The sequence below is a fragment of the Labrus bergylta genome, chromosome 20, assembly GCF_963930695.1.
Source record: "Labrus bergylta chromosome 20, fLabBer1.1, whole genome shotgun sequence".
NCBI lineage: Eukaryota > Metazoa > Chordata > Actinopteri > Labriformes > Labridae > Labrus > Labrus bergylta.
In genome coordinates, this window is record NC_089214.1 from 9907723 (window position 1) to 9925588 (window position 17866).

Below are 17866 nucleotides of genomic sequence, written 5' to 3' on the forward strand. Positions count from 1 at the left end.
TACCCATTTTAAACCCTAGGTGTCAGAGTTACATATTGCTCCTTTAAATTCAACCTTCAAACTGATCATCAGTCAAAGAAGATACTGCCATCTGCTAGTCTCCTGTTGAATCAAATTAAACTTTTTACACAGAATGTCTGCGTCTGGTTTGACAGTTATTTCAGTTTTAATGCAGTATATTTTTAAGTAACAACAAAATTCAACCAAAATGCCCGCCAAGCCTGCAGCTAGCTTGTGATAAGCTAGCTACCTTGACACCTCTGGGCTCATGTGGATTTACCTTTTATGTTTCCTCCTAGGCGGTCAACGATGGAAATTCGCAAGTCGAAATTGAGGCGCTCCAAGTTGAAATCGACGAGAAATCGCAACGCAGGAAATTGTCGACGTTTCGAGGCGGAAATGAAATTACACACACATCCATCACACACACAGACACACTCTTGTGTGACTTACCTTAGGTGGGAATTGAACCCACATCATCACATCTCCAGGCAAGGTTCTTCACCGGTTGACCATCTTCAGCGCTGAGTCACAAGAAGAGCCAGAGAGAGGAAGAAGTTCAGATTGAAACTGCACAAACTTTAACCAATCAGAGTAAAGAGAAACAAAGTTTACAGATTTAAATGTTTTTATATATAAACCTGTTTAAACTGAAAATGAAAAAAGAAACATGTTTAAATCCAACACATCCATTGAAACCCAACATTACAGGTGTTTTATCAAATCCCTGACAGCTCAATTAGTAGGGCGTCAGTTTTATAATCTGAAGATTGAGGGTTCAAATCTCACATTGTGTTTTTAAAAGGGATAAATCTACTTAAAATCCAGTTTGTTTACGTGACTTCAGACTGTTTGGATGATTTTTCTTAGAGTATTTTGGCTGATTTTAAATATAAAAGTAATAATTTGTGATCATTACCAAAACCAGGCGATGAGGTGTTAGCTTCACCTGAGCTCCTCTGTGACCCACTTTGAGCCGGTCTGAGGTGTTTTCTGCCCGGCGACAAGCTGTCAGCTTTTATTAGGGACAGAAATGAGAGGGAAAAAAATACATTAATGGAGTTTTTTCTGCTTCCACAGATGTTTTGTGAAATGCATTTTAGGTAAACGACAGAAAAACAGCAGAAAGTAGTTATTAATTATGGATGCAGAAAAGGTTGCATTGTGGGTGAAATCTGTGACCCTGTTAGTATGAAAAACATGTGGCGCAAACAAAGAGCTGACCAGAGATTAATAAATAAAATGTGATGAAAGAAGTCGTAAAAAACACATTATGTTTGTATACATGATTTTTTTCAAAAGGGTTTCCTGTATTAAAGGTCTCTGAAGACATTTTATTGTAGATTTTCATTAAATTAATCAGTTATACTCTGATTGGAATGGTTCTAAAAACACACACTCACACGGTTAAGATAAACTAGCAGCCAAAGGCACTGAAATGAAAGTTTCTATAGACCTCAGGTCATTAGGCAGTTTGTTCCACAGAGCGGCACTATAGTGAATAAATGCACCTTCACCTGATTTAGATTTGACTTCAGGTAAATTCAGCAGGCCTGTACCTGCAGATCTGAGGGATCTGATTGGGCTGTCGACAGGAAGTAATATTGTGAATTTGATCCTGTTATGAACTGGAAGCTAATGAAGATGTTTCAATAGCTGTAATGTGTTTTATTTTTATTTTTAAAATAATATAATATTTAATATAAAAATGGTATTATAAAATAAATTCTAAATAAAATAAAAGCTGTTTTATGGGGCCTAGATTCCCTATGATCTGTTGTTCGTTACTTAACAAGCTTTTCTTTTCTTTTTCCATTTTAAAGAAACTTATTTTTTTTGAGATATGATGTCATTAAAATAAATGTACAGGATCGTTTTTTGCACAGAATAGGTTGAAATGGGCTTCCATACACGGAGAATTAATGATATTTGTTTTATCTATTCATATTTTTTGTGCTGCTTTTGCATTGCCATTAAAACATTTTTTTTAACTTTAAAGGGCTGTAATAAAAAATACTTCTATTTGATATTGGAAGCAGTAAAGTCTTTTTGTTTAAAACCAAATCAGTGAAATATCTTCCAGTCAATGAAGATCATTCAAACAGAACGAGACCGAGGAGGTGTGGACACGGAGGAGGTGTTTGGAGGAGGTGTGGACTTTTCTGCAGAGGCTCGTAGAGTCAAACAGGATCCGTCATTCAGCCTCACGTACACTCAAACACGCACGTACACACACAGACAGTCAGTGTATCTCCTTCTGCTTCTCATGGAAATACGTTGCGCTCTAAGCGCTCAGACTCCATCGGAGGAGAAACTTTTGGGAGTTTAATTTCGAAGAAGGAGCCTCGGACATGAAGTTTTCCGGAGGAGGAGCGGCGCTGCTGCTGCTGCTCCTCGGCCGCTGCTGCTGCACCGACCCCGGCAGGATAGGTAAGAGAGAGCCCGGGGAGGGAGAGGGAGTCTGGAGGAGGGGGCTCCTCCTGCCCTCTGAACTGGTCAGTTTATATACTTTTATTCATATATGATAATGTTGTGTGCAAACAATTTACAAGGACGTGATGTAGGAGAAATAACATTAAACGATTGCTGCAAAAATAACGATTCTTTAGATTAAGTCCAGTTTCCAACATGATAAAAAAAACTGAAATGTTTTTTATTTGATCAATATTAGAGGAATAAACAGAATGAAAACGTTCAGAAAGTATAATGTAGGCTACACCATTACTCACGTTGCCTTCATAGCCAGTAAGGTTGTCAAAAATGTTCCTCATACCTTTCGATACCACGTGTATTATCCATATTATCCAAAAGCAAAAGCTAAAATTCTTTTTCATCAGATATGTTTGCAGGAGAGGAATGAATCCATCAAAAAATTGCACAAAAAAACCCCTGAACTCTGTCTGAAGTTCAGAAAAAAATTGGCAACGTTTCTGTTGCAAAGTTGTCAATGTTTTTGTGCAATTCAGTGTTCAGGACCTTTCTTACAATTGTATACATTTGAAAACAAGAAATTAACCAATATATAGGATTTCTATTTTTGTTGCTGTGGTGTCAAACATGTACTAATATCATTTAATTTGTACTCGAATCATATCAAAGTTTAAAATGATGGCATCATAACAACATTATTTACCCATGTTTGTGTGTACATGGATAAAACACATCTCAGTATGTAATAACAGATTTCATTAAAGTGTTCTTTATCAGCAAAATGATACATTGCTATGAAAAACAGTTGTATTTATATAGCACATTTCTTAACAAACTCACAAAGAGCTTCAGAGGAAAACATTCAGCATATAAAAACAACAAGCTCAGAAAGTGAAGAATCAATTCATGCCTGTCTATTAAAAGAAAAATAAGCAAACAAAATCCGTGAAGGGAAAATCATTTGAATCCACAAGATGTCACTTTTATATGCCTCTGTAATTTCGTTGATCTGTCAAAATGTGTAATAGTTGCATTCAGATAAATCCATATATTCATCTTAAAGAGCGACCCTGCAGCGAGCGACCCTGCAGTGGTCTTTAAAAGCATAGAAATCAACAACAAATACACTAAAACCAACACAAGGTTGCTTTTGTTACTGTTTCACAACCCTCTACCTGCTGAAAAAAATGTCTGGACTCCGGATGAATGTGACGATTGACAGACAAAACATGATCTGAAATTGGGAGTTTCTTTAAATATTTCAACCCAGTTTGTCTCCTTTCAGAACGTCACAGAAACTTTACATGAGCTCCGTTTTATTTAAACTCACTCAGACTGAATTATCACAAATTAAACGTTCATTTCCTCCTGTTTTCTTTGCATTGGAGCCAAATTCTGCGGCTCGTCTGTCCCCGCTGTGGGCTGAAAACCTGCATCCTCTAAACATGGAAGGAAAATATGAATACTCTGATTATTTATGTATCTAGCAAATCATTATTTTGTTTGTGAAATAACAGAAAACAGTGAAAAGTACCTGGTACAAGGATTCAAAGGCTGTTTTAGTCAACCAAACCCCCTATAGTAATCTGCTTCTTTTTTTATAGGCATCAAATCAGCACTTTTTGGAGAGCTGGACACATCCAATATTTCATATATATATATATATATATATATATATATATATATATATATAGATATATATAGAGAGAGAGAGAGATAAAAAGAAGGCAGATAATAGAAGAATCAGTGAAAAATCGTACTGATTGGTTCAAGTTTATACTATTGCTTTTCTCATTTACGAACAAAACTCCTGAAAATATCCTGACATTTTCAGTGTGAGCTGCATGTGTGAACGCAAATGAATACTTTTTTTTTTTTTTACCCCGACTTTACCTGGTTCTTTTCCTACCTATCGCCCTGGCAAAATTTCTCTGTGAAACCTGGAGAGAGAGAGTCGATGTGTGAACAAAGGAGATATTCAAGAAAGTTTCCCACGAATGAGGAGGCGGTTGATGACTTCTAGATCCTGCATTCAGTGTAATCTTTGTGCATGTTATGACAATTGCTTCATAAATGTTTCTGCTCACCAGTCTTAACCACTCCTTAGGTCTACTTTGTTTACATCTAATTACAGCTAGCATTGATAAAAAGGCAAGAATTGTCGTCACAGAGTTTCAGACTTCGAGGAATGTGCGGAAAAAGCAACTCAGGAAGATTTCCGGTGCAACCTGTCTGAAATTTGAACAGCTTACTTGTATATCAGGGCTGCACCTTCTGATTATTCTCATTATCAGTTTGCATCAACTGTACAGGGTGTGCAGTCATTTCACAAACACAAAGATTCAATCTCAGATATGAAGGAAAACCAATCAAAGGACCGGAAGCAAACTGCCGATCCTGAGAGATTTTCTGACTATGGTTTGTGTTGAACGTGTTTCTGAAAGATGGAAATCTGACGGAACCTATTGTGTTCTCTCCGAAACACTTTCGGACTGGATAATCAGATGAAGGAGAAGAAGAAGAAGAAGAGAAAGAACAGGCTCACCGAGCATTGTGGGAGTTGTGAGTGATGAGACAATGATGAGGTTTGGAAATATCTCTGACCAATGAAGTTGTTGGGCTGAAATAAGAGTTTGACCTTCAGTCTGCAACAGAAACTTCTGTGTGTGTGTGTGTGTGTGTGTGTGTGTGTGTGTGTGTGTGTGTGTGTGTGTGTGTGTGTGTGTGTGTGTGTGTGTGTGTGTGTGTGTGTGTGTGTGTGTGTGTGTGTGTGTGTGTGTGTGTGTGTGTGTGTGTGTGTGTGTCTCAGTAATAACTGAAAACAGCTGATGGCTCTGTCTCTTTGTCTTCACAACAATTGGATAATGTTGAGGACTTTTAATGGCAGTGTTTGTGTGTTTTCCTTGTTTTCAATAGACTGTTGTCGTCGTATTGTCAGACGCTCTGCGGACAACGACGGACAGAAGCATCAGACTGAGGCCCACGTCAGAGATAAGGGTTCAAATTCCCCAATTAAGACAGCCAATCATAGAGAAGGAATCTAAGATGATACTACACGATACGATATATGATACGTCATGATTAGGGCCCGACCGATATGGGATTTCTAGGGCCGATACCGATATTGGGTAAAGAGAAATCAGATCGGCCGATATCTTTCATAGATTTATCTTCAATCTGTAGAGATAGATAGATTTAGGTAAACACATTGATTGAGTTGATCCCTCAAATGCAGTAATTAAACACTTGTGGGAAAGATACATAATGAAGACAAGCTGGCCACTGAACTCTGAAGTAACTGTAATAACTGTGCATGATGTACGTGCATCACCGCTTTACACTCTGGAGAGGGATGATGCTTGTTGTAATCCATACAGCACACTATGCTGGTGACATCGTTAATATCATTCATTCATTGAGCTCTGGCTGAGATCAGAGGTTCAACTTTTGACCTGAACTATGAAGTCATTTAACATTAACAAAGTGGAAAAAATACAGCTTTTTTTTACCCATGATGCACTGTGTCCAAACCCTGTGCTTGTATCTGGTCCATGTGCCTTCGCTTTCTTTTTATCTACAACCTGATAATTTAAAATGTTTTGTCTTTACATAACACTGACTTTTTCTGATTGGTGGAGAGATGTCAGTGATTATAATCTGCACAATCAGCATTCTTGTGTTTGACTTGTTTCTCTGTTTGAACAGACTCCTCAGTGATGCAATCATTAAGGCGGAGTGTGTGTTCACTGAGTGTTCAGACCAGAGTGTGTGTTTACTGAGTGTTCAGATCAGAGTGTGTCTGATTTTCTGTTTGTTTTTATGGTAAAGTTGCGTTTATCCCGGAGATTCATTTAATGTTAAACATGAAACACGTACTGTTTTGTCTGCACGGAGTTTGACCGTGTGTGTGTGTGTGTGTGTGTGTGTGTGTGTGTGTGTGTGTGTGTGTGTGTGTGTGTGTGTGTGTGTGTGTGTGTGTGTGTGTGTGTGTGTGTGTGTGTGTGTGTGTGTGTGTGTGTGTGTGTGTGTGTGTGTCAGCCTTACTCCCATTGAGTTTGACTTTTGGGAAAGACCTTGGCAGTGTGTTTGTGCATGTCGGTGTGTTGCTTAGGAGGCAGCCCCGTGGTATCCATGGTAACACTATTAGCATACCCAGTTGTATTGACTGAATAAACTATGAAAACATTCAGCCAGAGGACACACTGTGCTCAGCAGGCTGTGTGGACGGATTATCAGACAACCCCCCCCCCCCCCCTCCTAAAAAAACAAAAACAAAAACCCTGAAAGACCCCCTGCACGGCTGCAAACTGATTTGCATGTTTTTCGTGGTCATTTTGGCTTTCTTACACTTTTTTGTCCATAGGGTTCATTTTTATTTCTCAATAGCTTAACTTCTCTTAATTGTAGTTCTACATCTCTTTATGGAAGTTTTGCGTTTCTTTGGGATTGTTTTGCGTCACTATAATGACGTTTTAATTTCTCTTTGTGATCATATTGCGTTTCTCTGTGATGGTGTTTCACCTCATAATGGTTTAACGGTCGCTTTACATCACTAAAGGGTAGATTTGATCCTTTTTAATGAGTTTTGTCATCACCTCATTGTAATTCTATCGATTAATCTGGTAATTAATTGATTAATTGGATAACAGTTATTGCATGCTCAGCTGTTTTTTTAAATCAAATCACTTTTACTTAAATTAAGACGAAAGTGATAAATAAGGCTGATTTCTTAAATGAACAACTGAATGTAGCGTCCCTTTTTGGAAAATAACACGTTCTCTTGCTTTTTTAAAACTTACAATTGTTTTTTTTTTGGATTCTGATCTCAATTTGTCGGCGGTAACAATGCAATTACACGTATTGTGGGAACAACCTAATCGTAAAGCCACCTCTGAAGGTGTGATTTATCAGATATAATCATTTGTTTGCTATGTGTAGGTTGTCTATTCTTTGACGACATTACATCAACATTGTATACTGATAAAAAAAAATCCGAGCAGGTGGAGACGAGGCCGTGCAGCATGTGTTCTCTGACTAGTTGAGCCTGTCTGTCTGAGTTTTACCGAGTCATCAGTCAACCTGTGGTCACATTTAGTCCTTTTAATGAGGTCGAGGCATGACTTGAAATAACAGAGTGAAGTTTCTCAGCAGTGACAGAAACGGAGTGTCGGATCTTCAGCGCTGGAGGTGTGCGCTGAGGGTTCGAGGATGGAGGGCGTGGTTCATCCCTCGAGGCAATTTTATAAATTCATGACATTATGCTGTACAAAATAAATTAACTCGACTTTTCTTGGCGGGACCTGGAGTCGCAGCACCAGTGCAGCCTGGGGGATTTCAGAGCTGGAATGTGAAGAATGTCAATAATGGAGCTTAAAAACTGCAGGATTATACAGGCTGCTCGCGCTCTTTTACTGTAACATATAAACGCGGAAACAAGAGAAGAAAACAACTCTAACCTGGGGTTGACTCTTTCATTAAAATACTGTTGACCCTGATCACACAGAGCTCCACCTGTCTGCTGTAGTCACACGTTACAGTACCTGCTGCAAACAGTCCTTCTATACCTGCTGTTTTTAATATTTCTAGTTGATTGATGTCTATTTTGGGCTTTAGAAGGTGTTGGATCAGTATTTCTTTCATTTCGGTGAATTTCGGCCGCACGCTCACTCGCTCTTTCTTGGAGTAGCAACAGAAGGGGCGCTGGTAGTCCGGTGATAAGTGCGTGCGCCCATGTGCAGAGGCCAAGGTCCTCCAGGGAAACGGCCCAGGTTTGAATCCAACCTGCGGCTCATTGCCCTCATGTCATTCCACACTCTCGCTACCTGATGTCTGACTCTATCCACTGTCCTATCTCTAAAATAAAGACATAAAAATAAACCTTTGGAAAGCACAAAAACTAGATCTGGTCACAAGAGCAAAAGTTTTGTCAGTTTTGTTAGTTATTGGCGGACTTGCTTCAGTCCTGTTAGTTTAGCTCATGCATAAGCTCGTCCACAAAACCTCTGATCGTGGTTCTGATTTTTCCAGCTTGCAGACAGCGAGTGAGTTTAAATGGACTTAGAGTACCCCAGTTATTAGCCTTATACTAAACATAATCAGGATATGGCGTTTACATGCACGCAGAGAGAAGTGATTATTCACATCCCTGTATACATTAGTATCCTCGTTTCTGGTCACTGCTTCTTATTTGTGCAGGCGCCTGTGATGTTTATATAGGGATATGATGTTAACATGCACAAACACAAAAACCTGTTTAAAACCACCAGGATACGCACGGCCATGTAGACGCACTCACTGACACAAAATCGGGAGATGCTGGTAGAACTTTAGAGTCTTTAACAAGCCTTTGACTATGAAGCATGCTTTTAAAGATATTCCTCATTATCTTTTCACAGCATCCTAAAGTGAACTATATGTGCCCTGAGAAGTGTCTGCAGGTTGTTCAACATACACCTCCAACCGCTCTCACAAATCACATTTCTCAGGTTTAAGTTACAGCATTAATATTAAAGCTCCAGGCACTTTTAAGGTGAACATTTGCAAACACTCCCTGACTTAGGACGTATAAAAAAAAAATCCTCCATCTCGGTTTCTTGTAGTGACAGTGAGAATTTGAGTTGTGCATCCACATTTTTATCACATTTGAATATCTGTATGACCTCTACCTGGGATGGATGTGAGGGGACGTGTCCTCTGTCTGTCACCAGAGCAGATTATAACTGTAAGCAGGTTAAAAAAAAAAGAAAAAGCAAACAGGAGCTGCTCGGTCGTTGGAATTTTCCTTGAACGGCAGCAAAGTGAGAGAGAAGCAGCAGCTTCAGCCTGACAGACAAGCAGAGTCTCGCTCTGACCTGCACACACTGCTGCAGGCAGGACGCGCACACACACACACACACAAACACACACACACACACACACACTAGTCCATGACCTGACATGTGCGGCAAACACTCACACATGCACGGTGCAGATTTTATGATTTGTTTTTGATCGGGAGCTCGTTTGTTCGGGAGTTTTCATTCAGTTTTTCTTTCCGCTCTTACAGGATCATGTTTCTGTTCGCAGCTGAGAGACAAAAAAAAAAATCGTGTTTGCACTCCGGCAAAGGTTAGACGTTTTTTTCATTGGTACAGAGCAGAACAAAGCTGACAGAAGCAGCTGGACGGGTTTTCATTATTTTCATAAATCATCATTATGATCTGTAGAACCTTTTTCCGATTGATGCAGACTGACATCTCCTGTGTAATGATGAATCAATCCTTAATTCTCACTCAGATTTTTCACACTTTAGATGATGCTGATCATTAACTATCCTCTTTTTTAACTCACAAAATGTTGTCAAGCTTCCAGGTGTGTGTGAGAACAAATGTCTGAGGCGCTTATGAAGCACAGAAGCCAGCAAACACTGAATCTGATTTTTTTTTTTTTTAAGTGAAACTGAAATGTGATTTTCTCAAACCTGCTGAGTGTGTGTTCAACAGGACTAGTCTCTCAGCTGGTTGAGACATTCCTGAAGAGAGAGAGAGAGTGTGTGTGTGTGTGTGTGTGTGTGTGTGTGTGTGTTTGTTTGTTGTGTGGGTGTGTGTGTGTGTGTGACACAGACAAGGTCGCTGTGTTCCTGTTATGGCATTCTGCAGGACAACATTATGTCTGTCTCCCCATCTGAGGCCTATTTTTCCCCCAAAAGTCCCAGAGCAAAAACAAACTGTGCTCCAAAAATATGTGCATGTGAGTGGTACGTGTTCAAGCAATGTGTTCTGTCCTGTATGAATTGTAGTAAATATGATGGAAGCAAGGCAGAAGTCAGATGATGTAACGTTACGCGTGATAAGAAGGTCTGCGAGGATAGAAGTGTCAGAAAATCATCAGACTGTCAGAGCAGACCTGTGTTCACGTCCTGTGCGTATTTACCATAAAACCTGGAATATAAGTATCACCTATGTCTGTTTTTTTTTTGGGGGGGGGGTCTCTCAGTGTGAAAAAGGTTTCAAATGTCTTTCTGTGTGATTATTTCCTATGTGTTTATCAAAGTCCACAACACTCACTTTGTGTGCAGCCATGTAGCTCTTTTAGAACCATCTGTTTTCACCATGTGGAGTTTTGATCCTGCTATAGGTAGCTGCTGTACGCTAGATGAGCTCTCTGCCTATACGGTGACATTGATAGTTGTGAAGTACAGACCCACAGTCTGCGAGTGTCTCCTCTGGTCACTTGTTGTCTTTAACTGAGGAGTCTTTTCAATCAAACCAGCGCTCTACAAGCTTTATTTACTGAACCACTGTTTGCTTTAAATGCACCATTATGAACTCATGATAGACAACCTAGCTGCTAGCAATACACGATGAATAGTGCATAATTTCTGAACAGGTGGAGTGCACAGTAGGGTGATGGTGACGGCTGCACTTGCGTTCATGATGCTGCATGTCCATGGCGAGGATTTTAGATCGATGCTTGAGCCATACGTCTGGTTTGAAATAGAGCTCTGGTTATTAGACGCTTTGAGAATGAAAATGAATTTCAGTCTATCAATTAACATTTTTTAAGATATTTCAAATCACTGTTGCAGTATCCACAAAGCTGGCGTATTCTTTTTTTCTACATCTCCTCCCTCACTGAAACACTTGTAAAATGATCTGTTTTATTAGCTGAAAGTGGAAAAGACAACAGCTACGGAAAGGACAAAGATAACTCATTTAAAAGACATATGGAGAAAGTTAGACAAGCACTCAACATATGAAATAAATCACACTGAATCAGCCCTTCATTAAGGAGATTTTCTTTTCTGTACTTCATGTTTTGTGGATTTGATTCTGAAACTTCATCAAGAAGAGCATAATGATTGTATGGAGGAATCATTTTTAGTTGGTGGAAGAAAAACGGAGTGTAGTCGATAGAGTGGACTAATATAGCTGTCTGATGAGATATGAATATGTCTTAGTTATGTTGATGAATTTTGACAATACTGAAGTTGAGCTTCTGGTTGCCTTCAAAAGTTTTTTTTAACATTGTAGTCATGCACGCACACACTAGACGACGCGGTCAGACTGTCAGACCGTCAGACCTGCTGTTTGTAGGAAGATCGCACAGACACGAGATCTCACGGAAACTCGCGTGATCAAACGTGACTTCAGAAGCAAAACAAATATGGAGGACTAACGAGTTCCTGCCATGTGAGAAAAACAATCAAATGTAAAATAAGAAACCCCAAAAAAAAAAAAAAAAAACAGCATTTTATAATATTTCATACTGACCACACATGAATATAGGATGCACTTTTAAGGTAAATATTTCATTAACTCTGATTATGACGGTAATTAACAGAAAGATGGCAGCTGGGACTTAAATGTCACATCGATTTTTCCCCCCCTGTGCCTGATGGCGGTTCTCCTGGTGTTGTAGGTTGTGATCGGGCTCACATTGACATTTGATGTTTAAAAGAAAGAAAGAAAACTATTTTTTATCATGTATGAATGTGTGGGCTGTTTTATCTTTAATATGATGAAGGCGTTTCAAAAAATAAAGCAGACATATTACAGACATGTCAAAGAACATGTCATCATAGTGAGTTCTTACTATGATGATTTAGTTTTAATTAGTTATTTGATGACATATAAAGGGGTATAGATGATTGACAGCTCTGCTGACAAATGAGGCTCCTGCGTTGCTCTGTGCACCGTAGAGAGCAGAGGAGGAACAGGTGCGGATCATAATGGATCTATTCTGTCTTTTTCAGAGAGAACATGTTTAAAACACGTCCTGCTTCAGACCGTCAACCAGACGTTATGACCTGAAACAGTTTAAAACACAGTTCAGTCATCTGTTTCTCTCCAAATCAATTCAAATGTCAATAAAAACGCTTTAGCACAGTTTAAAATCTGCTGTTTGATCGAGCAGAACGATCAAAGGCCGTCATTGATTTATGGGAAGAGGAGTTCCAGGAGGACGGCGAGCTGCAGGCAAGGTGACTGCAGGTCAAACACTCTGCGTATCGATCTCTAAACACGAGCTTTTATGGATTCATATCTTTATGGTGTGCTGTGTTTATTGTGTTCCGTTTCAGCTTCAGTCAGAATCAGAGTGAACAGCTGTTATTTTGGAGCCACTTTGGTGCAAATGAAGGAAAAAAACTTTTTTAAACAATTACGAAAACAGACGAAAGAAGAATGAAACAACCGGTTCAATCAGATCATCTCAGAATCAATGTATCCCTCAGAAATAAACGTTCATGAAGGGTTGGCACACGTTCCCTCCACTGTTTAATCTCCAAGTTGAATAAATCACACACACTGAATCTTTCATCCGTCTTCTTTGAAAACACGTGAAGGATTCAAACACTGGGAGGATAATTACTGTGAATAATGAAACTAACTCACCCGGTTTCTTGTAAATGTTCTCCCTGCAGGCAGGTTTCTGATCGCAGACAAAGATTGTTTATGGAAGTCAGAAGCGTCACTCGGTGACAATTTGAAAGGATCAGGAAAGGTGGAGAAAGATCACAGACCATTCAGTGAAAGTATAAATAGCTTTAATAGAGTTTTTTTTATTTTTTTTTTTATCCGAGCTGATTATTAATTATGATAACTTCTTGTCAATAGACTCGGTATCCTGATATTTTACATGTGGTGTAAGCCAGGAGAGGAAAAAGTAGACCAATCACAGGCTTGTTGTCTGTGTCGTTTCAACGCATAGTTTTTGAGGAAGTGCACATCATACTACATATGGCTTCTACGTATAGTACAGGGCTACCAGAACCTACGCCGTAGATTGGAAGTAGAAGTATAAATTAAGGCTTAATTGTCTCACAGTATTACTCCTTTACGCCTCCTTCATATTTACATCATCAGCAAGGTGTAAAAGTCCTGCACTGACATGACTATGTGAAAGGGTCTAAACAAAACTACTAATCCAGGTGACCAGCAGCTCCTGTGTCCTGTGAGGTAAAGTTCATGTTTTTATCAATGTAGTCCATTGCTGTGTTTGTAGAGTGTGATGTCACAGCTGTTTGTGGTTAAAAAACAAACCTTCCTCTGGAACAAAAAGGTCTCTCTCTGGTCATTTCTGTAATTTTGTCAGACACTTTGAATAACAATCTGAGCCTCTCAGGGACAAAAACAACAACTTTTAGTGGACACGCTTTGATCCATTAAGGATTATGTTGCAGAAATGACGGTGTGTTTCAGTGCTGCAGGATCAGCTCATCTACTGGAGACATTCTAAACGTTTTCTGCTTTTAAATCATTAAAAATAAATAAAGATCTCAGACCTGAAAATCCTAGGAGACAAACACATTTATGAGAGTTGACATCATGCCTTTAAAGCTCTGTGTTTTTATCTTTCTTAAATGTGTTTGAAGGTCGCAGGCAGGAACACTCTCCATCTCCGTCTTCGCTGTTTTCTTCTTCTCTCCTCTCTGATCTTTTATGATGACTGATTTCGATCCGCCGGCCTGCGAACAAGCGGCCGCCACACGTTGACTTTCCTCTGCGTGTGGCTGTGCTTTCCTTTAATGCCTTCTCTCTGCTCTCAGAGGTATCAGCCTCTTCACTGCGGGTCATGTCAATCAAAGTGACAGAGAAGAGGAATCTCTGTTGAGATTATGAGCTGATGGAATCATTTAGACCTCGACTCTTTTAGCATCATCAGACACTCTGTCAACACAAAATTAAACCTCCCCGACATTTCACTTCACTTTGAAAAAAAAGTTGCCCAATGGTTTTGTACAACTTGGACTAAGTGCAGGAGCTTTCTAATCACTTTTGATTGCTTCATTTCTCTCCTACACATTCTGTGATGAAACATGTGTATATATTTTATATGTCTCTCCCACACAGAGAGGGGGAGACATTGTTAACAAACTGCTGAAAAGAGGCCTTTTGGATTTATATACTCTAAAAATTGGAACCTTAGAGTTTAGCCTCTCAATCTGTTGTTTGATTTGTCTTAGGCTTTTAGTTGTTGTCTTATAAATAGTATAAGTATATTGTAAGTATGATCTCATTTGGGATGTGAGTGGGCTACACATGAGTGTTGTCACAGTTCCGGTATACTCCCTGCTTTCCTCCCACTTTCATTAACAAATGAATGATGACTCGCTGTGAGTAGGAGTGTACTCAGCTTTTTCAAATCTGTACCTGTACTGTTTTACTCCAAGGAAGATGCAGTGCCTCAAATGTTAGTCCTTTGCACCTGAATAAATTTGCCTTAAGTGATTTATGTGCTCCAGTACTTTCTATGGATCCTGTCTGAGAGAAGGATTCCACTGAATTATATTTTTTGAACGTCTAAGGTCCTCCTCTAAGAGCACTGACCTCCATTTGTGGAGTCGCTGAAGCGCAAGAGTTTTCTTCTACTTGAACAGAATGTTTTTTTTTTTACTTTTTGACAACCTTATTCTCATTATTAAAAGTCAGTGTACTTTTATTCTGAAGCTGTTCTCTCAAGGGGAAAACATCACATCAAGTTTGTAGAGGTTGTCTTCAGGTTAGTTTGGGTTCAGATTGAGGTCTTCAGGTTGTAGCTGCTGCAGGGTCCAGCAGGCGGCTGATTGGTCGACTCAGACTGTCAGCAAGTAGACGAACGCTGCCGGTGCTAGAAGACAACATGTTGACAGTTATAACGGAGAACAGTGACTGTGGTGTCAGAGAGCAGCTCCTCCATTATTACCCATAATTCAATCAGAGACAGTGAAGAGTGCCTCAGTGAGCAGCACATTCCTCTAACCGACACACACACACACTCACACACACACACACACACACAAACGCACAGACACACTGAGACTGTGTGAGTGTGCAGGTACACGCCTCAGTGTTTTATCTCACCCTCCATCTCTTGCAGGTTGTGAAACAGACACATTCTTTTCTCCTCTCTGAGCTCTGATTGGCTGCTGCTGCGATTATGATCAGGAGAACTTCCACAGGAGTTAAATAAACATCGATCATCATTAAAGAACCCATAGCAGAAAAATAAAACCTTCAAAAGAGTGATTTTTTTTCTTTCTCCAGCGACAGAATAGGATTTGTTCCTCTTTGTTTAACTCGATCAGAATTTGACAGTTTATCACGTTTTGAAATCGTTATTTGACAGCGGGACGATTTAATCCGTGGCTCTTACATGATCTCATTGCTGCTATCTGAGCTCACTGATTCCGGGAAAACACACAATAACTCCACGTCACCCAACATAACCAATCACCGCTTTTAAAACGTTTAAAAGTAATAACAATTCAAAAAACAAGAAACACAAACAGTTAACAAAGCAGAAGGTAACAAAACATGCTCAAAAACAGGAAATAAAGGACAAAAATTAAAAAGAAACAAAAATGCTAACAACAACCAACATGCTAAAGTCACAAATGCACAAAAACAACAAACATGCTAACAACAACAAACATGCTAAAGCAACAAATGTGCAAAAACAACAAGCGTGCTAAAACAACAAACGCACAAAAACAACAAACGTGCTAACAACAACAAACGTGCTAAAGCAACAAATGTGCAAAAACAAAAAACATGCTACTTTTTAAAAAACAAAAAATAAAGAAAAGAAAAGAGAAGAAAAATGGAATGAAGGAAAGAAGAAGGACAAAAATAGGAATAGGGGTATAGAGGAAGGGAAAAAGGAAAGGAAATAAAATAAATAAATAAATACAAGCATACACTCGAATTATACACACACACACACACACACACACACACACACACACACACACACACACACACACACACACACACACACACACACACATACACACATACACAAGCAGGGCCCTTCAACACCCTCAACATACAAAATTGCAAAACATTATTATTACTTCCTCCTTGCCTGTTTTGTCTTTGTCTATGCTGTGCATTGTATCGTCGTGCCTCCCCTGTCTCCTACATACTTTTGCTCTTGTCATGTCCCTCACTTGTCTTGTATTGTTCTGCATCACCTAATAAAAAAAAAAAAAAAAAAAGCAACAAATGTGCAAAAACAACAAACGGGTAAAAAACAACAAAGCAACAGGAAACAAAATAATCATTTTTGGGGTTCATATATTTAATCTATGTACCTACTAAAGTATGTTCACAATAGCTAAAGTTCTAAAAAAGTGTCTGTTTTCATGAACTGCCGCTCCATGCACCGGCTCGCTTCTGACTCTCTCTAAGGCTCTGAAGTGCTCACGTTCAGAGTCCCCGCGTGTGCCAAGTCTCACTGACAAGACGTCACACTGACAGTTTTTTATCGAAGGGGGCTAGAACCGAGCGTTACATGCAGCTAATGCTACAGCTAACAGGAGGAGGTAGGAGAAGCCAAGTTTCCGCGGACTTTGAATTTTTGCACATAGATGTGCCTAAACATGCACAGGACACTTGGAAAACACCCTAAAGGGCATATAAAACCAGAAAAAGCATAATATGACCCCTTTAACAAAGCAAAATTAACATGTAAAAATGAACAAAGGTGCAAGAATCAAAAATACAACAAAAATAAAACTGAGAAAAAAGCAACAAACGTGTAAAAGAAGCAAATAAAACAAAAGAAACAAACAGACAAAAAAAGCAACAAAAAACATTAAAAAAAAAAACAAACATAAAAGCCAGTAAACCACCTCTTAAAGAAAAAAAGAAAAACCCAGACAGAAACAGAAACAAGAACAAACAAGACTAGCCCGGAGGCTTGTCATAAAAGTAGAACTTTAAAGTCTGATATGATCAGAGTAATAATCAAATGATAACGATTCATGTTTTAATACCATGGCAACAGAACTATACAAGTTGTTTGCACACCAGTGTTGGGTTATGTCTTATTTTTTAATGATCAAACACACTGATTGGACAGATATATGCTCTGGTACTCAAGCGTAGCCGATGTATTTGTGCCACTCAAAAAGGTGTGAAAGCATTTCCCTGTAATTTTGGATGGATTTATTTGCTTCCTCCACACATTTCTAATGAAACAGATGAGTTTTTGTCAAAGATTTAGGACGTGTTAATACTATTGGACATTAAGATAACAGAGATTGAACCCTCTGAAAACATGTGGTATCGAAAATTATTAGCAAAAGTTTTGACAAACCTAAAAGCCGGTTGCTGAAGACATCTTTGTGTGTGTGTTTGTCAAACCTTGAATAAAGATTGAACCCAAATACAGATGACATGATTTCCAGTCAGAAACGTTCCTATGTGACGCATGAACATTGTTTGTAGAGAGAGAGAGAGAGAGAGAGAGAGAGAGAGAGAGAGAGAGAGAGAGAGAGAGAGAGAGAGAGAGAGAGAGAGAGAGAGAGAGAGAGAGAGAGAGGAGAGAGAGAGAGAGAGAGAGAGAGAGAGAGAGAGAGAGAGAGAGAGAGAGAGAGAGAGAGAGAGAGAGAGAGAGAGAGAGAGAAAAGTTAGTCCACACACACTGTGTTAAGGAACAGGTCTGATCTTAGATGACAATCCTCAGCTGTCGT

At 39.2% G+C, this 17866-nt stretch overlaps 1 protein-coding gene across 1 annotated transcript in view; it reads left to right on the forward strand.

Annotated features, from left to right (window-relative positions):
- The first annotated feature begins 2179 nt into the window (after nt 1-2179).
- The window catches only part of LOC109992267 (melanoma receptor tyrosine-protein kinase), a 37380-nt gene continuing 21693 nt past the window's right edge, over nt 2180-17866 (forward strand). The window contains exon 1 of the mRNA XM_020644807.3: nt 2180-2430. Within this exon, the coding sequence (XP_020500463.2) occupies nt 2352-2430 (79 nt within the window). The 5' untranslated portion in view covers nt 2180-2351. The remainder of the gene's footprint in view (nt 2431-17866) is intronic.